Below are 21,940 nucleotides of genomic sequence, written 5' to 3'. Positions count from 1 at the left end.
GCAACTGAAAAAAAAAAGAACTCTGGGCTCCAAAACTGTGGCCCCAAAAAATGTCTGCCACTGATGCCAAAATGTTGCCAATGGCAACCTGGCAGCCGCGGAGCGCCGCTCGGTGTCGGAACTCATTCATTCCCATTTAAAAGCATGCAGCCAGGAGGGGGTGGGTCGAACTCTGTAGGGCGATGTTTGGCTATATATCACAGGGGGGGGGGGGTCCAGACTCAGGGGGCGGGCCCACAGACGGGGACCCAGACAATAACTAATGGCGCCGGACCGGCTGCCAGACTTCAAAATGCCACCAACTGCCGGCATATAAATCATCGGACACACAAACAGTGTTTTTCTCTTCTTCTTTTTACCCACAAATTATTGATACGAACAAAGTGGAAACTACTTATGCGGTAAAAAAGGTTTCTGTGCTTTGACCGAAATTGTGCAAAAGTGTGTCGCCTCTGCTTTGATGAATCCACCAGTTTGCTTGTTTATCTATCTAGAACACACTCACACTCCAACGGGATATCAATCAGGTGAGCGAGGGAGAAACTAGCCGCTCGATGTGGGCGGATGAGCTCGTGTAGGGGGGGGGGGGGGGGGGGGGGTAACCGAATCAAATCGAATCCCCTGTTTGCTCACAAACTGTCAAATCAGCCCGACTGCTGCGCGTCTCCCACTCGAGGGAAGTTCCTTTAAAACTGTTTTTCTTTCTACTGACATTTTTATCTCTGCTGAGGCTGTGAGTCAGACGCCTTACACACACGCAGGTACACGCAGGTACGCGCAGGTACGCGCAGAGCAGCGGGGCGCTGCTGCCCCCCAGTGGCCGACACGTGGAGCCACAACGAGGCGCTGATTCCGTGGGAAATAACAGGATTATAAACGCTGAATATGCAAACGGGATTTTATTAATACACACAACGGATCTAAACACGTGCATCGTTGCGGATACAGAAAAGCTGAGAGAGTGATGCACGATGAGCATTTAATCCAGATGTTCATCTTCTATTTCCACGTAAGCAACGTGCAGTAAATAACACTTTGGCCCTGAAGGCGTGTTTTTATGTCTGAGATGTTTGCACCAGGTACAAACTCTACACCCTGATGTATTAGTCACTAGAATACTAGTAGTATATGGCGTTATATTTGTGCCACAATCCTGAGGTAGTAAAGTATTCTGGTGCCAATCGTATGACTTTGAAGAACAGTGATTCTGGGTTGGACCTGGTGAGGGATCTACTGGATCACTGCGTTCCTCTTTTACCCGCAAACACGGTGGAACCCGCGGGCACGCGGAACGGCAAGTTGGAACATTTCACTTCCTCGTGTCGTCCCGGACCAGCGCGCGCACAGCGGCCCCAGGCCGGCTCTCCGGCGGCCACCTCTCGGGCCCCCGCAGTGGTCTCTGTGCCGGGCCGTGGGGGTCCGGGGGGGGGGGGGGGGGGGCGGTTCCCATTAAAAAGACTTCTGAGTGAAAGCTCGTGCCCGCGTGCAGAGGACGCATACCTGTGTCCTCCTCCCTCCCCCCCAAAGTGAGAGCTCAAGAAGGGGGGAGGAGGAGGAGACACACCTTACCTGCCGCGTCTCTCTCTCTCTCTCTCTCTCTCTCTCTCTCTCTCTCTCTCTCTCTCTCTCTCTCTCTCTCTCTCTCTCCAAACTGGAACATGTCGTCAAATGAGCGAGCCACGCGCGCGCTGCGGGAGATCCAGCAGCGGCCTGGAAATGACGCCTGCGCAGACTGCGGCGCCGCCGGTAAGCGCGACGCTTTTCTTCTATAATGTTTATAATGTGGACGTTGATTCAGCGGGGGGGGGGGGGGGGGGGGGGGGGGGTCGACTTCCCTTAAAGCTCCACAGAGCGCGAGCCTTTTCCTCGGAGGCCTCTTGCGGAGCCTCAACAAGTGTGGACACGCAGAGTGACGGGCGCGCGCACAGCCTCCTCGGACCCCCCCCAACCCCCCCATAGAATCAATGCAATCGAAGAATCAGTGGTCATTTGTGAGGCACTCCTTTAACCCGTTTGTCGGGCTGTAATACAACATTGCACGTTACAACCACCTCTGTCTCTGCTGCTTAACAGAACACAATGAAAAGCATCGGTCGTATTTCATGAGAACAGGATGTGTTTTCTGACCGTGGGGCTCCGTGTTTATTTATTTCACAGGTAAAATTGTCATGATTACAGAATGTTTTCTGTTTCTGGCGCGTTCCTTGAGCAAGGCACTGAGTGGAGCAGCCCCCAGGTCCCAGCTGGGTTAGCTTAGCTTCCACCTGGCTCTCACCTCCTCTTCTCTCCTGACCCCCCCCCCCCCTTGCAGACCCCATGTGGGGCTCCTGCTCCCTGGGCGTGTTCATCTGCCTGGCCTGCTCCGGGATCCACCGCAACCTCCCCAGCAAGGTGAAGTCCCTGAGCCTCTCCAACTGGGAGGACCAGGAGGTGCAGGTGAGGCGTCACGTGATCCCCTGAAGCACGTCAGCGAGGGAAATGAAACGTGGACACAAAGGACCCTGACGGATAAGAACAGTAACAGCTGTACCGGGAACGCGCGTTCCTGTCGTTCGCTCTTCCCGCTGGGAGAAGCTCAGCCTGCCGGGTTAGCCTAGCTTAGCATAGAGACTGGAAACAAAGGGGAAGCGCTAGCGTCCACAGCTCCCTGGTCGGTGTGTCCATAAACAAACAGGACGTGTGCGAATTCCTCCGTTTGGATTCATCGGCCGATTTGTTCGCAATCGTTCCTTAAGGCTTGATTCCACATTGGCGCCGTGTTAGCGAGGGTTTCCCACCTGAAGCCTTCGACGGGTCAGGAATTAGCATCAGGAATTAGCATCAGGAATTAGCATCAGGAGACAAAAGAAGTGGAAAGATGTATCTGGATGCTGTGTCAAATGTCCTGGAAGGGATCTCGTCTAAATCGACGGAATGACAAATGAATTAACAAGCTACAGACAATATACTGCAAAAGGCTACTTTTCTTTTTGATTTCTCTACGAGGAAATTCATTCAGTGTTGATGATGAGGGGTGTTCAGGTCTTCGTCCCGGCTCTGAATAGCCTCCTGCCTGTCGCTGTGTTCCTCTCAGTTCATGGCTCAGAATGGCAACAAGCTGATGAGGAGCAAGTACGAGGCTGCTGTTCCCGTCTACTACTACAAGCCGACCCACAAAGACTGCCAGTGAGTAACCATAGCAACACGCGCAGAAACGTGCCCTGCGGATCGATAGCGCTGCGATCAATTAAACTGCACAGAAATAAGAGGAATAAAGTGAAGACAGGAGGAGGGAACAGGAAGTTCCTCTGCTTGTGTGTTTGTGAAACTTGATTCTGTTGCTTTGCTTATCGGTCAGCGATGTCTCTACTCTGATTACCTACAGCGCTGTGTGTGTCTGTGTGTGTGTGTGTGTGTGCGTGTGTGTGTGTGCGTGTGTGTGTGTGCGTTCAGGACTCTGAGGGAGCAGTGGATCAGAGCAAAGTACGAGAGGGAGGAGTTCACCAAGCCGGGGAAGAACACATATGTGGATGGTGAGTGTGTGCACACACACACACACACACACACGTAGAGACACACACACACACACTCGCACTAACAGCGAATGGCCGTTGCTGCCCTTTATCTGCAGGAACCAGAGATGGCGTGTTGATGAAGAGGGGGCGGGACAACGGGCAGTTCCTCAGCAGGCGATTCGTCCTCTCCGAGCTGGAAGGGACTCTGAAGTATTTCACCAAATACGACGTAAGAGGTTTTTTCAGAATTATAACTAAAAGAGTATCGAGGTAAAAACGCGCACTATGCAGATAAACATGTTTTCTGTGAAATAATCAGATTTGTATTAGAACCTCTGAGGCCGAATGAGGTAAAACTTTATGATCAACATTACTGTGAAACTCCAGAGGAGGAACAAACAAACTGAGGAATCAAAAAGAGAACAAGTGTAACTCAGAGATATGAATGTAGACTGAAGGTGTAACTGGCATGAAGCCATAAAGTCACCTCCACCACAGGTTATAGTTCTCTCTGAGCATCATCTGCATGGACTCTTACCTTCATACAGGTATCGTAAAGACCCATGTCGGAGATTCAGGTCGACTGTCCTGTAATTATTTACTCAAATGTAGATGTTTAAAAGCAAATCGTTCCTCGTATGTGAATATAGAGAATAGTTATATGATCCTCCTCCTCCTGCAGGCCAAGGAGCCCAAAGCGGTGCTCAAGGTGGACACCATCAACGCCACCTTCCAGCCCGACAAGATCGGGAACCCCAACGGCCTGCAGATCACGTACCTCAAAGACTACAGCACCCGCAACGTCTTTGTGTACCACGACAACGGCAAGGTGTGTGTCTCTGTGTGTGTGTGTGTCTGCGTGTGGGTCAGCTCATGACATCGAGTCAATCACGAATAAAAGCTGAATTGTATCGGACGGTTCAGTCAACGCCGTGTATGTTTACTGTATATAGGAACTTCAAATAATGATCCTGGAAAACCTTTCGTCTTCCTGGTCTTCAGGCCGAAACATTTCAAATCGGACTTAAAGACGTGAATCAGCAAGATGTGTTTCTAATCCTCATGACTCCCGTTCGTTAACGTTATTGATCAGCTTCCTTCCAATCACAATCAATCAACCTCACGTCTCTCTTCCTCAGGAGATCGTCGACTGGTTCAACGCCATCCGAGCGGTCCAGCTTCACTATTTGAAGGTGGCCTTTCCCGGGGCTACCGACGCTGAGGTGAGCGCACACACACAACACACACACACACACACACACACACACACACTGACTGCTTCCTCGTGGTGTAATTCTCTAACACAGCACTCTGCTGAATTGTTTGCAGCTGGTCCCCAAACTTACCCGGAACTTTCTGAAGGAAGGATTCATGGAGAAGACCGGTCCCAAGGCAAGTGACCCCCCCAACAACCCTCCCCTCTGCCCCCCCCCCTCTCTCCCCCACACACACAGCTATAACGACTGTTAAGCTTTAAGTGCTATACTTTCACAAATATACAGATTCTACATTTTCTCATAGACTTCTATGAGAGCAGAGGAGCCGCCCCCTGCTGGTCACTGCGTAGAATGCAGCTTTAACACATGAAGCATCAGATTCACTGCAGAGAACCAGAGGTTGTCGTCCTCTTTGGGGCTCAAAGCATCACCTTAATCCTGAAGTGTCAAACCCTCCAATCCACGCAGGCAAGCATATGTTGGGATTAAGCGAATGCACAAAGAGCAGTTTGTCCATTTTCATGCGTGCAGGCGCTTTCAGTCACAGGACTCAGACTGAATAAACCGGTTCTGTTCTCAGACTCTCCGCCTGTCGGACCAAAGGATTCACTTACCTGTTGGTTTGCTAAATGCATGATTCCCGTTTCCTTTGAGAAACAGACAGTCGACCCATTTCTTGCGTACAGGTACAATGATGCTTTGTGTGTCTCTCAGAGCCCCACCCCCCCCTTCTCCCACCAATGTGTGACAGTCTTCGTTAACTTCTTCTCTGTCTTCACAGCACACGGAAGGCTTCAAGAAACGCTGGTTCACTCTGGACCAGAGGCGCCTCATGTACTTCAAAGACCCGCTGGTACGGCGTCTTCACATCCGAAAGACTTCTGTCAGGTCTTTGGCTCACTTTCATGATCACAAACTGGTGTTTGAGTGCGCTAAGAGATGCGTTGAGATACATTGACCAAGACTTGGCGTAATAAACATCAGATCGCGAACTCAGATTAGCTCGCCATTGTTGCTGATGAAATAGTTCAATGAAGATGTGCAACGGTTTTAGACGATGGACTCAGCCTGAGAGTATTGGAGAAGAAAAACTGGTTGATGAAAGAAAGAGGAAGTCTAGTGAAGTGGAGTGTGGATTGAATGTGGAGGAAGCTCAAAGCAAGTCATCTGATCACGTTTGATGTTGTGTATTCAATGGTTCACTGTGTATCTTAAGTGCAGTTTGAGGACACTTTGCTGAACAGAGAGATCTATTTGAGGGGACCAGTGGTGTTTCCCATTAGAACAAAGTTCATTCGTCCTTAAGATCACCATTAAATGTCAAGTACTCACCCAGAGGAAAAGGGAGCACCAGTGGGATTCGTCCTGTTCTTACCACCAAGGTGTGTACGGAGTTGGGATAGTCTGGGCTAGGTTGGACTAGACAGGTCTAGGTTGGGATAGGCTAGGCAGGGCTGGGCTAGACAGGGTTGGGCTAGGTTGGGTTGGGATAGGCTGGGCTGGGTTGGTCTAGGTTGGGCTGGGCTAGGTTGGGTTGGGCTAGGCTGGGCTGGGCTAGGTTGGGATAGGCTGGGCTGGGTTGGGCTAGGTTGGGCTAGGTTGGGTTGGGCTGGGCTGGGCTAGACAGGGCTGGGCTAGGTTGGGTTGGGATAGGCTGGGCTGGGTTGGGCTAGACAGGGCTGGGCTAGGTTGGGTTGGGATAGACTGGGCTGGGTTGGGCTAGACAGGGTTGGGTTGGGATAGGCTGGGCTGGGTTGGGCTAGACTGGGTTGGGATAGGCTGGGCTAGGTTGGGCTGGGCTAGGTTGGGTTGGGATAGGTTGGGCTGGGCTTGGTTGGGCTGGGCTAGGTTGGGTTGGGATAGGTTGGGCTGGGCTAGGTTGGGCTGGGATGGGTTGGGCTGGGATGGGTTGGGTTGGGCTAGGTTGGGCTGGGATGGGTTGGGCTGGGTTGGGCTGGGCTAGGTTGGGCTGGGCTAGGTTGGGCTGGGCTAGGTTGGGCTGGGCTAGGTTGGGCTGGGCTAGGTTGGGCTGGGATAGGTTGGGCTGGGATAGGTTGGGTTGGGCTGAAAAAGACATTTCTGTAGCTTTGAGAATCCCTGAACTTAAGAAGAACCACACTTGTTACTTCCTGACACCGTGGCCTGAATCCACAAGCGTTTTATCCTCCGTCTTCCTCCCGTCTCTTCCAAGGACGCCTTTGCCAAAGGTGAGGCGTTCCTGGGTAACAAGGACCACGGTTACAGCGCCTCCCCCGGGCTGCCGGCCGGCACCCGTTGGAACGGCTCCTGGCAACACGGCATCACCATAGTGACTCCGGAGCGCAGCTTCCTGTTCACCTGCGAGTCGGAGAGCGACCAGCAGGATTGGCTGAAACACTTCAATGATGTCATCAACGCTGTGATGTCCCCTCAGGAGTACACAAGTAGGAGTTCACAATATTTCATGTTTGAGCTATTGCTCTTTTGTAATCAGCCACTGGTCACTTCCTTGGTAAGTGGCCTTTTTTTAAGCTGTGAAATGAATAATAAACCACAAAAAAATGGTAATAAAAATAAATGTAGAATCAAATGACTTGTCTCCGTGGGTAGAAGAACATTTCTCTCTAACTTTTGACTCTGATTTGTATTAAAGTGGAAGCCTTGTTCAAGCACAGGCATTGATGGAGCAGAGGACCAGCAGGACCCCCTCACCCCCCCTCTCTCCTCCACTCAGGACCCTCATCACTTCTGCCTCTGAGCATGTGGTTGCCACAGATATGACCTCCATCACTCATTGGATTAGATATAAGAGGACGAGGCCATTTCTCACACTAGAATGAATAGAAAGTGATTACCACACAATTTTGTAAACGCTCTGGTATTTTACTGTAGTGTAAAAATTATCCTGTGTGCCACTGATGTATTTTTTTCATGGTAAGAGAACAATAATGCGGTTGCTATTATTATATAATCACAGTGAGCTTTAAGTCGTCTTGTGTATTAGTATTTGACGTGAGCTGCTTATTGGGTAACACAGGAAGTGGAAGGTGTTGGACAGCGTTCATCGCGCTGAGGACAAATGCTGATTTTGTAGTTTGAGTACGCATCCAACGCGGTCCAACAATGCCTCCATGTGGCGCGCGGCACAAAGTTACTTTCCCTGTCTTTTTATATATAAACCAATTATTGATACATTTCTATGGTATTTCTTTTTTCTTTACCGTTTCTGTTTCTGATTTGTTTTTTAAAGGCGTTCTACACTTGAGCATGGCTGACTGACGTAACACGTCATAAACTGATGATCACCAATAAATATGTTTCCTCTGGAACTGGTCACCGAATCTCCATTCACATTAATGCACAAATTCAGGAGTAACACACAGTTTTCAGTTCATTTGTGTCTCACCCTGAACCCATCCAGTGCACGTGGACAAATAAACATATTCTCTTTGTTTGTGTCAAATTGTACAGACCATATATATACATATTCAAGAGCAGTGATTTCTTCATTAATATTCATAATAAGGTAATGCAGAGATACAACACACAGAGCGGCACATGTTTGTTAAACATCATGCATCAAGAACGCGTCTTAAGAAGAAAAAAAAAAAAAAGGGAGTGTCAGCAGACCGAGAGGCCCGAGTGAAAATTCCTCATAAGTCTTTAGGCCGTTTTCACCCTGGTGAGAAAGAGACGGAGGAGAGACGAGGACGGGAGGAGAGACGGACCAGAAGAACAGAACGCTCCACCACGGAGGAGCCTCACGCAGGTGGAACACCCGGACGGAGAAACGACCTTTAGCCCCGGCGCAATGACCGGATCCTCCTCTGGAGGCGACGGGGTGAGGGTGTCGCCGGACGCGGCCTCGCCTCGGGGAGCCTGAGGGCGGTTCGCGGGGTGGAGACGCGGCCGAGTGGAGGAGCTGACTTCTGCGGTTCGCTCTGGATTTTAACAGCGATGCTGTGGCGGCGGGGGACATATTTTAGAAGCCTTCACGTTCCTCTCCGGGCTTCATGAGATGTTCCCACAAACTTTAAAACCTTTACACGGCGGCGCCGCGTGACTTGGCTCTGAATGGATAGAGCTCGACCTCTGACCCTTTGATCTGTGACCCTGCGATGAACTGCACTCGTAATGCCACCCTCGCGCCACAGCTGGCCCCGGCCGCAGATGGGGGGCCCCAGGGGACCGCCGGCGGCGGGGGCCTCTGGGTGACCTTCCTGCTCGGCGGCACGCTGACGACCATGTGCGCCGCGGGCGTGGCGGGCAACGCGTACGCGCTCGCCGTCGCCCGCTCTGCCGCGCTGCGGCGGTCCGGCTCCATGTACGTGTACATCGTCAACTTGGCCCTGGCGGACCTGCTGTACCTCTCCACCATCCCCTTCGTGGTGGCCACCTACTTCGCCCACGACTGGCTGTTCGGCGAGGCCGGCTGCCGCGTCCTGCTGAGCCTCGACCTGCTCACCGTGCACGCCAGCGTCTTCATCCTGGTGGCCATGAGCCTGGAGCGCTACCGCGCCGTGGCGAGGCCCTTCAGCGCCCACAGGTCCTCGGCGCGGAGGAGGAGGAGGCTGGCGGCGGGCGCCATCTGGGGGCTGTCCTTGGCGCTGACGCTGCCCATGATGGCGATGGTCCGACTCAGCGAGGGCGAGAGGAGGATCTGCTTCCCCACCTGGACCCCCGAGGCCTTCAAGGCCTACATCACCGTCCTGTTCCTCTCCAGCGTCCTGGTCCCCGGGCTGGTCATCGCGGGTCTGTACGTGGGGCTGGCCGGGCGCTACTGGGCGGTGCAGGCCGGCTTAGGGGGCAGCAGCCGGCCCGCCCGCAGGAGGGCGCTCAAGCTGAAGGTGGCGTCCATGATCTTCTGCATCGTGGTGGCCTACTGGGCCTGTTTCTTGCCTTTCTGGGGGTGGCAACTGGCCAAAATGTTCTCCCCAGAGTCCCTGACGTCGCTGTCCCCGGCCGCCCACAATTACGTGAACTTCTTGGTCACGTGTCTGACCTACGGGAACAGCTGCATCAACCCCTTCCTCTACACCCTGCTGACACGCAACTACAAAGACTACCTGGCCCAGAAAGGTCGGTCCGTGGGCTCCAGCAGGGCCGACCCCGTGTCGCCCAGTGGACGGACGAGTCGCGGAGGCATTTCGCGGCTCGGGACAGATTTGCCTTTGTGAGAAGGTCCTGTGGGGGTCGGTGTGTGTGTGTGTGTGTACACGCGTCCTGTGTTACAATCGATTTAATACATTATGGAATTTGACTCAACAAACAGAACAAAAACATTTAAGCACATAAGTGTATGTGTATATATGTGAACGTAACCTGGTGGACTACAGTGGAAAGCCTGACCTACAACATCTTATTCACCCGGACAACGAGAATCCATAAAAGGACGTTTGATATTTGGGTTCAAATGATTTAAAAGGTTTCCGCTGACAGTTGCTTCACAAACGCTCTGAACTTTGTCATCATTTCACCAAATGAAGTATCAAGAAGGTTTGTTCCCCCTTCAGTCTTCTATGTGCCAACCAGGTGACACACACATGAAGACACACACACCAACGCACACGTAAAGGCATTTCCTCTGGGAATGCAGCCGCATGGCGCCACATTCCTCGCCTGCCGCTCCTTTGAGTCCTCGTGCAAACGATCTGGGAGAACGGTTCAAGATGAAGATATTTAAGGGAGTTAAATCAATTAAGTGAATATATCTCACCGCTCTTTAAATTCCACACTTGATCACTTACATTCAGACAATGGAATAAAACACGTTTTGAATGTTTAGCTAAAAAATGCATCAGTAATAGTAACAATGTGGTTCATTAAACACCTAAATATGTATTTTGCTAAGAAGCTACTGAAGCAAAACCTTCATAACTGAAAACCTTCATAACATTCATTAAATAACGATGGTTGTTTTTTTCTGCAGAGTCTTGTTTTAAATTGAAATTTGTACTTTGATATCATCTCCTTTTAATTGCAAAGTGATCCACCAAAAGCTTCACGGTCTGTAAAGCCGCCTGACACTCAACAACAGAACGAACATCACGTGTGGATTAAAGTTCCAGCGTGTGAGAGACGCACACGGACACCTTTTCTTTTCTTCACAGCATTTATTACTGGCGAGGCGCGCTGCCCCCTGCAGGTCATTTCATCTCAGCACCACGTGGCTGCGTGGTGGGACCTTTGGTGTAAAGCGGCACACGGTGGAGGGCTTCTACTTGATCTTGATGCCGACGATCCTGGCCTCCCCGCTGACGTCGAAGTACTGGTACTTGACGTCTCCCAGCCGGTTGGGGAAGTTGAGCATGGAGCCGTCGGGCAGCTTGATGTAGAACTGCTCGTTGTTGAAGTTGATGTGGAACTGGAGAGGACGGGTTTCAGTTAGTGGTGTGAACCAATGAGACGGATCGTCAGGTTTTATGAGCCCGTAAACGCGCGACGACGGACTGTTCTCAACGTAATCGCAGCTAAGAGGCTTTGGGCCTTTGTGGCCTGAGCCGTGATGAAACCAGAAGAATGCCGCCTGATTGTCCCACCTGACCTCTGGAAAGTGAGAAGATTACGGTGACGTCGGGTAAGAGGCCGGAGCAGATATGACCGCGTGCACCTTTTACTCTTGAATTAAAACACACGCAAAGAACACGCGAAGCTTCATGGAAGCCAAAGCGAGCGGAGGACTTCCCCGCTGGCGTCCCACCTTGCATTCCTCGCCGCGCACAAAGGGGAAGTTCCCCTCGCGGAGCTCGTCGCCCCAGCTGCCCCCGGACAGCGAGTTGAAGACGATGGTGTTGGTGTCGCCTTGGCAGTCGAAGCGCGCGTTGAAGTGCATCGCCACGTTCTCCGAGTCGTGGCCGATGTTGATGGCGAAGCTGCCGGGGGAAAGAAAGGGAGGGCGGGGTCAAAAAGGGGGAGGAAGCGGAAGAGGAAGTGAGGTGGACGGTGGACCTGCTGTCCATCTGAGGACTCTCACTCACGAGCTGCACGAGTCCTGGGGCCTGATGCGGACCTTGAACTCCTGCCCCTCCTTGAAGGTCATGTTCTTGACTTTCTGCAGGGAGGAGACAAAGGGGCAGACGGTGAGTCGATCCGGATCATAACTGAAAAGGATCTGATAGATCTGAGCCCCACTAAACCAGCCAAACCGTTTGTCCTTTTTATTACAATAAGTACAATGAGTCTGAGGAGACGTTTCTGAGCGTTTGAATGAAGAAGTGGTCATATAGAGGCAGGAGGTTCGTCGACCAGGAACCACGTGTTTCTTCCTCCACATGTCACACGGGCACTAGAAGCATAAAACGCCGCCACACATCCGCCTTCTGCCCCAGCAGGTGTGCAGACGCACACTCCCCACACACACACACACACACACACACACACACACACACCTGGGGGGGGTGTGGCTGAGCAGACCTGATAACACACCTGATTCTCACAGACCAATAAAACAATAAAACCCATTCACTGGTTCCTCATATCTGAAAGCTGGGACTTTTTCTCTGAAATGAGTTACACATGAACTTCAGTCATCATGGTCCCATTAGACCGGGACCACTCCCATAGACCCCACAGCAGACCAGGTCCAGGTCCACCGTGGTTCAGCATCGACCGCTCAGCACAGTCTCACAGTAAACGGTATGAGCAGCGTGTAACATCCATCATGTATATATATATATATATATATATATATATATATATATATATATATGTTCCCATGTTAGTTTACTTAGTAAATGATCACATGTCCCGTTGGAAAAAATGTTAATAAATGACAAGATCAACTATTAATCAAACTAAAAGTAGACACGCGCCAACAAACACTTGAATTCAAGCTAATTCTTCTAAATCCAGTGAACCGGTGTTAAAAATACTAACATACTGTTAAGATAATAACTAGGAGGCAGCACAGACTCTGTGGAACCCCCGTGAGGAGGCCCGGCGAGCGGTGCAGGGGTTTGCTTCTTACCATCTCGTCTTCAGCGGGTGGCGTCTGCGGTGAGGAGGCGCTGCGAGCAGGTGAGCGGCTTTATAAGGCCGGAAGGGGCCGCAGGGGCCGGAGGGGCGGGAAGCTGCCGACGACGGGAATCAGGAAGAGACGCGCTGATCTTTGCCCCTGAATGGAGCTGACTGAGGCTCGGCCTCCGGTCATCGGCGGGTTTGGATCAGCTCTCGCCAGCGCGAAGGAATAAATGCACATTTGCATCAGTTAAAGTCGTGATTAAGTCATATTTCCTTTTTTAGTTAACGTGACTCGGTGTGTCCTCAGGTTGAACCTTAATATCTGGCTACTTATTGACTCACGTCGTCATTGCACTGCCTTTACTTGATAAATCCATGACTTCTGAGGGCTTATGTGAAATATTCAATGTATTTGATCCTGTTGATGGCTGAATTAAGAGAGAAGTTTACATTGTGATAATGAGTTCATTTGAGCCCTATTTGAAGGAGCAAAATGTGACGCAAAATCACGATGAATAAAAAAAATACCAATCCACAGAAATATGAAATGAAACAAATAAATCTGTGTAAGAGAATCTGTCACCGACATACTAAAGAAATGTTATATTACATATTCTATTCATTAAAATGTACATGTTAAATGTTTATTGCAATAGCTATTAGCATTAAAACCTATAAGGCAAAGCATGTTAATATGAACAGATATGTTTATATGAATAAAGAACTATAATCACATGTGTAAGAGCCTGAAGTGTGTGTATTGTTTAAATTGGATGTTCTTGGATATAAATGTTGGCATGACGCCCCCTTTATTTTCTTTCTTTCATATGTTTTTTAACGCTTTTGTTGCGGAAATACACACCAATCGAAAAGAACCTAAAGATCTCCTTTGGTTCGCGTCAAGGAAACGGACTCGGTGTGTCTGCAGCTCAATTGCGGCTTAATAATGTCCGGGACCGAAGGAACGCCGCTATCACACGTTTCACGTTCAAATATATGCAAAAATTACGGAACCGGAAAAAGGGAAAGATGAAAGGGGGAAACCCCGGCAAAATGATTCCTTTATTGGCCTTCATGTATTCATGTTTAAAAACTACTAAATGACCCTAATACATTTATTCACTTCAGTGTGACAATGAGTCCAAGTTAATGTCTGTTTCCGTTGGTGTGTCATGTCACTCAGTAAAATCTTAATTTCAAAGTATTCAGTGTGATACGTCACAGAGGCGCACGTGGGTTTCACTGTCACAGACGGGGTCATTTCACGGGCTTCGCGCAGCAGCCACGCCGACGATATGGCCGCGTCATCGCAGTGGGCGTTCCTGTGAGCAAAGTGGCCAATCACCGGCCTCCATTCTACGATGGGCGTGCCCTGCATTCGGTGGACAGAAACAGTAGCTAACCAGAGTAGAAACTAAGTTAGCTCCTCAGCTAGTTAGCAACTTCTGGTACGTCTTCATTTTATGAGGGATTTAAATGATGTAGCTCGGGTTCATTAACCGCTTTCACTCGGACAGCTTGGACGTTTAGCTTTGGCGATGATTTTTTGTTTTATTGTTCCTCATTTTAAAAGGGTTTAACAGCAAGTTCGGTGTTTGGTTAGCATACGCTAGCTAGCTGTGATAGTCAACCTAACGTTAACTCTATGACTATGCTAATGGTTAAACGCTAGCTAGTGTAGCCAAATGACAGAAATACGTTTCGTTTATTTATTTTCTATTTGTTTTGTTTTGTTTTTCTTTCCTCCAGAAATGGCGTCGTTAGCGGCGACAGAACCAGCGGCGTGCCCGGGCGCGACACCGGCCGCGGAGTCCGTAGTGCCCGCTTGCATGTTCGCACCGGACCGGGGATGTGGCGACGACCTATCCGGCACGGACGACTTCGAAGACGGCGAGGGCACGAACGGCGAGTCCGCGGATCGCTTGCACTTAAGCAACAAGGTGGGCCTCGCCGTAAACCGCCCGCTGTACGCGCGTTCAAAGCTTGTTCCCGCCGGGCTTCCGTTTGTTTTGATACGCGAAGGAGAACCCGGTGCGGGAGTCTTATTACGTCATCCCCGTTGTTGCAGAACGGCAGAAAAGTGACACGTAAGTAACCACGTATGTAACTGTGCAACCAGCCGGCACGTCACCGTGAGCGCACTTTGCAGTCATTTGCAGACAAACAACAACAACAACTTTAAAGTAAAATGCATCCTTACTTGTTAGCTTCTGCTCATGAACATGTTGCATGTTGTAGACGCCCAGCAGGTCTTTTGTTTAAGTCTTTCCCTGTTGTTTCCCCCTCCAGCTGGTTCTAGTGAGCCCATCGGGGGAGCAGTACGATTCGTTGCTCCGGCACCTGAGGGAGCAGATCGACGAAGGCTGTGGAGAGACCATCTACGTGGTTGGGATGGGCTCAGGTACCTTTCATTTGAGCAAACGCGTAGGTCAACCTAGGTCTCAGGTTGGTTTTACTATTTACGTTGTGATCTAGCAAAGGATTGTGACGTTATATGCGAAATGATTGCGTCTGTGTAACGTTTGTTGTAAAGCGTGTAAAGCTTCCAGCGATTAAGTGAAACGAAAACATGACGGGAGATGAACGTTTTCTTTAAAGGCTGAGGTGGGGTTTGTTAATATATTTAGGATTCATGCAGCTTCAGCATTTGTTTGCTGTTGGCCTTTCATCTGAAGTCCGACACACGCACACAGGAGGGTTATTTTCTGCCCGGCGCAGCAGCACGTGTTTCCGTGAAAGGGTGTCCGTTTCCCCCGAGTCAGCAGGCTGAATGTCAATAGTTCACTACTTTGTGTTTGTCTGGACGGGGAGCCGTCTGACCCCCCCTGACCTCCCCTGACCCCCGCCGCTGCTCCGTGGGAGGCTGCAGGTATCGAGGGAAGCAACAGTGAGCCACTTCTTAACTCTGGTTCCTTCCCTGAAAAATACTTAAATATCCACAAGCTGACGTCCTGGCGGGTCGGACGGTGGCGCAGGAGTAGAGAGGGAGCGCCGGGAAGCGCAAGGTTGGCGGCCCGAGCCCCAGCTGCCCCATGTTGAAGTGTCCCTGAGCAACACACCCAACCCCCTAATGGCTCCCCGGGCAAAACTTGTAAAAAGCCGCGGGTTATTGACTCTTTGAGGCGCTTTTTGTCCTCCCTTTCTAATCGGGTGCTCGGGACGGATCCGGTGGTTCCCTCTGCCCTCTGCTCCTCCTCTCTCGGTAACTCTCCCGGTCTCCCTTCCTCCTCTCGGGTTCAGACGGGGGCGACTACGGCCTGGACGAGAAGGACATGGAGGCGTCGGTGGCCACGGTGCGCTCTCTGTGTGAACAGATCGAGGCCGACCTGATCCTGCTGAGAGAGAGGACAGACACCGGCGGGAGGATCCGGGACTACCTCATCCGGCGGCGTGTGGGCGAGCAGGATTTCCTGGAAGTCAGGTAACATCCAGGAAAAAACCAAGCCGCATTCTAGTTTGTAATTGAGGTTCTTTTAGCTGTAAATAATCGGCTCACCTGTCCGTCTCCGTCTCCGGGCATTCAGTGGATCCTGGTCTTTGCTGCTGGACTTTCACATGTCTCTTCACCTCCGTGTGTTGTGTGTAATCGGCTGTGCTAAGATGTGTAGCATCTCCAAGGGGCCTTTTAGCATGCATGTAATATAATATTCACAACTGTCTTTTCATCGCTGTTTAATCACATGACGCTGAGCATGCTTGCGCTCTGGTTAACTTTTAAAGCTGAGCTGTTTATCTGCACACGGCACTCCGCAAACCCGCCACTAGGTGGCACCGCTCCTCTCCAAAGCCTCCGCAGTGTTCACCGGTGCGCTGGGAGAAGGAGGCGTGTCGCTGCTCACACTTTGTCCCTCTTGTCTCCAGGGTTGCGGTGGTAGGGAACGTGGACGCGGGGAAGAGCACCCTGCTGGGGGTTTTGACCCACGGTGAGCTGGACAATGGCAGAGGCTTTGCTCGCCAGAAGCTCTTTAGACACAAACATGAGATGGAGAGTGGCAGGACCAGCAGTGTGGGCAATGATATCCTGGGTTTTGACCAGGAGGGACAGGTGAGCTTCTGCTGCACGAGCTCAACGAACAGAGTCACAGCTCAGTATCTTCTTCCTCAAAGGCTTTGGTTCCACTAGCATACGTCACTCCTGCTAAATAACCCCAGCGTTACATCGCCGGGTTTCCGCAGCAACCAAAGGCACAGTTGTCGTGGTGCGTCTCACGTTGCTCACAAGTGAAGGATATGCAAACATTTACAGACTTTCTCCACACTGACAAACGACAGGAAGGATTCTGCTTTCCGTCATATTTAGTCAGAATCAGTTCTCGTGGAGACTTTTCAGGCATTGTGGATCGTTTTTTATTTCTCTGACGTGCCGTGTCAATCGTCTCCCGTTCTCCGCCCTCTGCTTGGGCTCCTTCAGGTGGTCAACAAGCCGGACAGCCACGGCGGCGGCCTCGACTGGACCAAAATCTGTGAGAAGTCGTCGAAGGTCATCACCTTCATCGACCTGGCCGGCCACGAGAAGTACCTCAAGACCACCGTGTTCGGCATGACGGGACACCTGCCCGACTTCTGCATGCTCATGGTGAGCGGGGAGGGGGGGGCGTCATTCTCCGTCTTCACTGCGGCGAGTATAAACTACGTCTGATACTAAAGACAACGCTGTGGTGCCCCCCCCCCCCCCCCCCCCCCTCAGGTGGGCAGTAACGCCGGCATCGTGGGGATGACCAAGGAGCACCTGGGCCTCGCTCTGGCCCTCAACGTGCCCGTGTTCGTGGTGGTGACCAAGATCGACATGTGTCCCGCCAACATCCTGCAAGGTGCACACACGCACACCGCGCGGGGCCTCTGGGGGGCTTCTGTGTTGTCGTGTCAGAGCTTCCTTAAGCGAGTTAAACGAGGCCGCGGAAACATGGAAGCGTCGATGCCTTTAGGGACGTTTGCAGCTCGCTGAAGGCTCTTTATCAAAGCGCCTCACACCTCGCATCTAAAGAGATGCATTTTACTAATACAGGGTCAAATATTTAGTTTGTGCCCCCCCTTTTCTCCAGTTTGCACTTATTGGTTGAGTGTCTTCCCCTTTGGATGCTTTCTACCCGAGGATGTCTTTTCAGTCAGGACGTTCCTGTCTGAGAAGAACTTGAGTGATGAACGTGGATTTGTGTGTGTGTGTGTGTGTGTGTGTGCGTGTGCGTGTGCGTGTGCAGAGACGCTAAAGCTGTTGCAGAGGTTATTAAAGTCACCGGGCTGCAGGAAGATTCCTGTGCTGGTCCAGAACACGGATGACGTCATCGTCACTGCCTCGAACTTCAGCTCTGAGCGGTAAGAACAAAGAAGACAGGGGGTCCGTTGACAGGGGGAGGGGGGGGCAGATGATCAGATTACGTTTATTTGCATCTCATCAGTTTTTTGATCCACTAGTTAAATGTCGTTGTTCCTGTAATTTAATTTGAAAATACATTCTGAGGACAATTAAAGCTCCTGCAGAAAATGAGTGATTCGAACCCGTTGAGGCTCCTCGTCATTTTGCAAACTTCCATTACGGTTTTGCTGCTCTGTGTTTGCCTCGTAATTACCCCCCCGCCGTCTCTGCAGGATGTGTCCCATTTTTCAGATCTCCAACGTGACGGGTGAGAACATGGATCTGCTGAAGATGTTCCTCAACCTCCTCTCCTCCAGAACCAACTTCAACAACGACGAGCCCGCCGAGTTCCAGATAGACGACACGTACTCCGTGCCGGTGGGACGCACGCACACACACACACACACACACACACACACACACACACACACACACACACACACACACACACACACACACACACACACTCTCCTGAGAAGCATGAGTGACGTGCGTCCCCTCTCCACAGGGGGTGGGCACGGTGGTCTCGGGGACCACGTTACGCGGTATGATCCGTCTGAACGACACGCTGCTGCTGGGCCCGGACCCGCTCGGCACCTTCATCCCCATCGCCGTCAAATCCATCCACCGCAAGAGGATGCCGGTCAAAGAGGTCCGGGGGGGCCAGACGGCGTCCTTCGCCCTCAAAAAGGTTTGGGGGCGAATTTCACAGCTTTCTTTGTGCAACGTTACGGTTAAAAAGTCCCCAGAAGAGTTTGTTCCTTTGGGTGTGGTCTTGATCTGCCCCCCCCACACCCCCCCCTCAGATCAAACGCTCCTCCATAAGGAAAGGCATGGTGATGGTCTCCCCCAAGCTGATGCCGCAGGCCACCTGGGAGTTCGAGGCCGAGATTCTGGTGCTGCACCACCCGACCACGATATCGCCGAGGTACCAGGCCATGGGTGAGTGTCCCCGCGGTCACATGGCCCCGATGCGCTGTGGTTCAGTGGAGTGACCCCCCCGCCCCCCTCCTCCATCCCTCCAGTCCACTGCGGCAGCATCAGGCAGACGGCCACCATCCTGACCATGAACAAGGACTGTCTGAGGACGGGGGACAAGGCCGCCGTCCACTTCCGCTTCATCAAGACCCCGGAGTACCTCCACTGCGACCACAAGCTGGTGTTCAGGGAGGGGCGCACCAAAGCCGTGGGCACCATCACCAAGGTACCCGCGCTCGCTGACCGCGTAGCCGAGCGTTTGAAAGCGGCGGCGGATTAACGCGGCCCCGCCCCCCCCCCCCCCCCCCCCGTTTCCTTTCAGCTCCTGCAGGCGGTGAACACCCAGGCAGCCAAAGCCCAGCAGGCCAAGCTGCTGGCCAGTAAGAAGACCTTCAGGGACGGCTCGGCAGCCAACGAGGAGGCCGGATCGACGGCGAGGCCGCCCAGTCCCAACGCGGCACAGCTCCCGGTGAGTCAACGCCCCGAACGCGCCGTCCACCGCGACGAGACACCGGAGCGATGGACGACGCGTGCTGAGGTCAAAAAGTCCTTCAGAATGTTTCCTGTTTCCTCGTCTTTAAATCAGCCGACTCGCTCTGGTCTTAACGCTCATTGGTCTCCTGCCCCCCCCCCCATCACGTCCTGCCCCCCACCCATCACGTCCTGCCCCCCACCCATCATGTCCTGCCCCCCCACCCATCACGTCCTGCCCCCCCACCCATCACGTCCTGCCCCCCACCCATCACGTCCTGCCCCCCCACCCATCACGTCCTGCCCCCCCACCCATCATGTCCTGCCCCCACCCATCATGTCCTGCCCCCCACCCATCACGTCCTGCCCCCCACCCATCACGTCCTGCCCCCCCCCCCATCATCTCCTGCCCCCCCACCCATCATGTCCTGCCCCCCCACCCATCACGTCCTGCCCCCCCCCCCCATCATCTCCTGCCCCCCCACCCATCACGTCCTGCCCCCCACCCATCACGTCCTGCCCCCCCACCCATCATGTCCTGCCCCCACCCATCATGTCCTGCCCCCCCCCCATCACGTCCTGCCCCCCCCCCCATCATCTCCTGCCCCCCCACCCATCATGTCCTGCCCCCCCACCCATCACGTCCTGCCCCCCCCCCATCATCTCCTGCCCCCCCACCCATCACGTCCTGCCCCCCACCCATCACGTCCTGCCCCCCCACCCATCATGTCCTGCCCCCACCCATCATGTCCTGCCCCCCACCCATCACGTCCTGCCCCCCACCCATCACGTCCTGCCCCCCCCCCCATCATCTCCTGCCCCCCCACCCATCATGTCCTGCCCCCCCACCCATCACGTCCTGCCCCCCCCCCCATCATCTCCTGCCCCCCCACCCATCACGTCCTGCCCCCCACCCATCATGTCCTGCCCCCCCACCCATCACGTCCTGCCCCCCCACCCATCACGTCCTGCCCCCCACCCATCATGTCCTGCCCCCACCCATCACGTCCTGCCCCCCCACCCATCACGTCCTGCCCCCCACCCATCATCTCCTGCCCCCCCACCCATCATGTCCTGCCCCCCACCCATCATCTCCTGCCCCCCCACCCATCACGTCCTGCCCCCCCACCCATCACGTCCTGCCCCCCCCCCATCACGTCCTGCCCCCCACCCATCACGTCCTGCCCCCCACCCATCATGTCCTGCCCCCCCACCCATCATTCTCTTTCCTCTCTTTGTCTGGGCTGCGTCAGACAGAGGAGGAGACTCTGTGCAAAGACGGCAACAAAGAGAACAAGGTAAAGACGCCCCCCCCCCTCCACACCCCCACCCACCCAAGTGGGACGGCGTCCTGCTCCTGCATCCCGGGACAAAATAAAGCTGCTCCAATGTTCTATTCATATTTTAACTTCATCTGCGTCATGACAGCTGAATATTTGAATCCTTCGGATATTTAAAAGGACACTTTATTTATCATTGTTTTTTCAGATGAGACGGAATGACACGTTGCTGTGATATTTACCCACAGGTGTCTGTGTTTGTCTCGCTGTGAACCCTGAACTGTTGTGACCCCCCCGGAGTAATAAAATGAACTACGTCTTTACCTTCATAACCCTCTAAGCTCAAAGCACGGGAGAGAAATTCATCCCGTTTGTACCTTCACTTTCCACCCTGCTCACTTCCTGTCTGTCACTTCCTGTCTCTCACCTCCTGTCTCTCGTTTCCTGTCTCTCGTTTCCTGTCTCTCGTTTCCTGTCTCTCGTTTCCTGTCTCTCACCTCCTGTCTGTGTGCAGCTCAAGTCGGGAGGCGGAGGACGCCGGCGAGGCGGCCAGCGGCATCGAGGGAAAGGTCTGAACGCGGCGACCATCTCCACAGCGGTTCCCGCGGGCGCAGCGGGCACCGCCTGAAACCCCTTCGTCTCCGCTCGGCGGCGCCCCCCAGTGGCCGCGTGCACGGACTGAAAAACCATGTTTGTTTAATATTAAATGGGGACACCGGATTTTACGCATTAAGCTGATTTAAAACCGTTCTTTTGTTGTGAGATTTGTACACAACAGTTTTCTATTTTAATACCAGTGGGGTTTATTTTGGGGGGGTTCCAGGTTTGTAGCTTTAGTTTCCCAGGCAGCCGTCACCTTCCCCGGCCAAACGCGACACCGTATAATCATCATTTGTCTTTTCTTCACTCTCTACCTGACGTTTGGAGGAAGTTCTGTTGGGTGGAAGAGCTCGTCGTCATGGAGACGTCAGCATCCACTCATGCAGTTGTTACAAAAGGAGGTAACCGACGCCAATGTTGTGGTTCTCGTGGTAGCTCGAGAGCCCCCCACCCCCCGTCACCCCCTCCCTCCTGGGACGTTTCCAGCACCACTTTCTCCCCTTTGGTGTCAAACCACTAAGAAATAAAATCCACAACATGACAATCTCCTCCATCGTAGACGTCGAGCGCCTTAGGAGAACATATTTATTAAAGCAGCTGTGACTAGTG

At 52.6% G+C, this 21,940-nt stretch overlaps 4 protein-coding genes across 5 annotated transcripts; 3 read left to right on the top strand and 1 right to left on the bottom strand.

Annotated features, from left to right (window-relative positions):
* Window positions 1-1,302: 1,302 nt before the first annotated feature.
* Window positions 1,303-8,019, top strand: LOC120813835 (arf-GAP with dual PH domain-containing protein 1). Its single transcript, XM_078079877.1, has 11 exons — window positions 1,303-1,746; window positions 2,312-2,436; window positions 3,074-3,165; window positions 3,433-3,512; window positions 3,611-3,723; window positions 4,177-4,323; window positions 4,634-4,717; window positions 4,824-4,886; window positions 5,493-5,564; window positions 6,903-7,134; window positions 7,344-8,019. The coding sequence occupies exons 1-11, from the start codon at window positions 1,659-1,661 to the stop codon at window positions 7,370-7,372; spliced, it is 1,125 nt and encodes a 374-aa protein (XP_077936003.1). The 5' UTR covers window positions 1,303-1,658; the 3' UTR covers window positions 7,373-8,019.
* Window positions 8,020-8,169: 150 nt separating this feature from the next.
* uts2r4 (urotensin-2 receptor 4) lies at window positions 8,170-10,189 on the top strand. The gene has a single exon (XM_040169475.2). It carries the CDS (start codon window positions 8,809-8,811, stop codon window positions 9,865-9,867), a length of 1,059 nt encoding a protein of 352 aa, XP_040025409.2. The 5' UTR covers window positions 8,170-8,808; the 3' UTR covers window positions 9,868-10,189.
* A 594-nt stretch (window positions 10,190-10,783) lies between these two features.
* On the bottom strand, window positions 10,784-13,917 carry lgals2b (lectin, galactoside-binding, soluble, 2b). The gene is made up of 4 exons (XM_040169476.2): window positions 12,657-13,917; window positions 11,668-11,741; window positions 11,391-11,562; window positions 10,784-11,054 (listed from the first exon to the last, which is right to left on the bottom strand). The coding sequence occupies exons 1-4, from the start codon at window positions 12,657-12,659 to the stop codon at window positions 10,908-10,910; spliced, it is 396 nt and encodes a 131-aa protein (XP_040025410.1). The 5' UTR covers window positions 12,660-13,917; the 3' UTR covers window positions 10,784-10,907.
* A 111-nt stretch (window positions 13,918-14,028) lies between these two features.
* gtpbp1l (GTP binding protein 1, like) lies at window positions 14,029-21,860 on the top strand. Of its 2 annotated transcripts, XM_078079875.1 has the most exons (15): window positions 14,029-14,097; window positions 14,399-14,589; window positions 14,939-15,050; window positions 15,890-16,070; window positions 16,511-16,694; window positions 17,061-17,225; window positions 17,337-17,460; window positions 17,848-17,962; window positions 18,236-18,380; window positions 18,511-18,693; window positions 18,809-18,944; window positions 19,028-19,206; window positions 19,303-19,449; window positions 20,705-20,749; window positions 21,246-21,860. In XM_078079875.1, exons 2-15 carry the CDS (start codon window positions 14,401-14,403, stop codon window positions 21,357-21,359), a joined length of 2,019 nt encoding a protein of 672 aa, XP_077936001.1. In that variant the 5' UTR covers window positions 14,029-14,097; window positions 14,399-14,400; the 3' UTR covers window positions 21,360-21,860. The 2 variants fall into 2 exon arrangements, with proteins under 2 accessions (XP_077936001.1, XP_077936002.1); XM_078079876.1 differs by lacking the exon at window positions 20,705-20,749.
* The last annotated feature ends 80 nt before the right edge of the window (window positions 21,861-21,940 follow it).

This window comes from Gasterosteus aculeatus, chromosome 9 (genome assembly GCF_964276395.1).
Source record: "Gasterosteus aculeatus chromosome 9, fGasAcu3.hap1.1, whole genome shotgun sequence".
NCBI classification, from domain to species: Eukaryota; Metazoa; Chordata; class Actinopteri; order Perciformes; family Gasterosteidae; genus Gasterosteus; species Gasterosteus aculeatus.
This window is presented reverse-complemented; position numbering and strand designations above follow the sequence as displayed.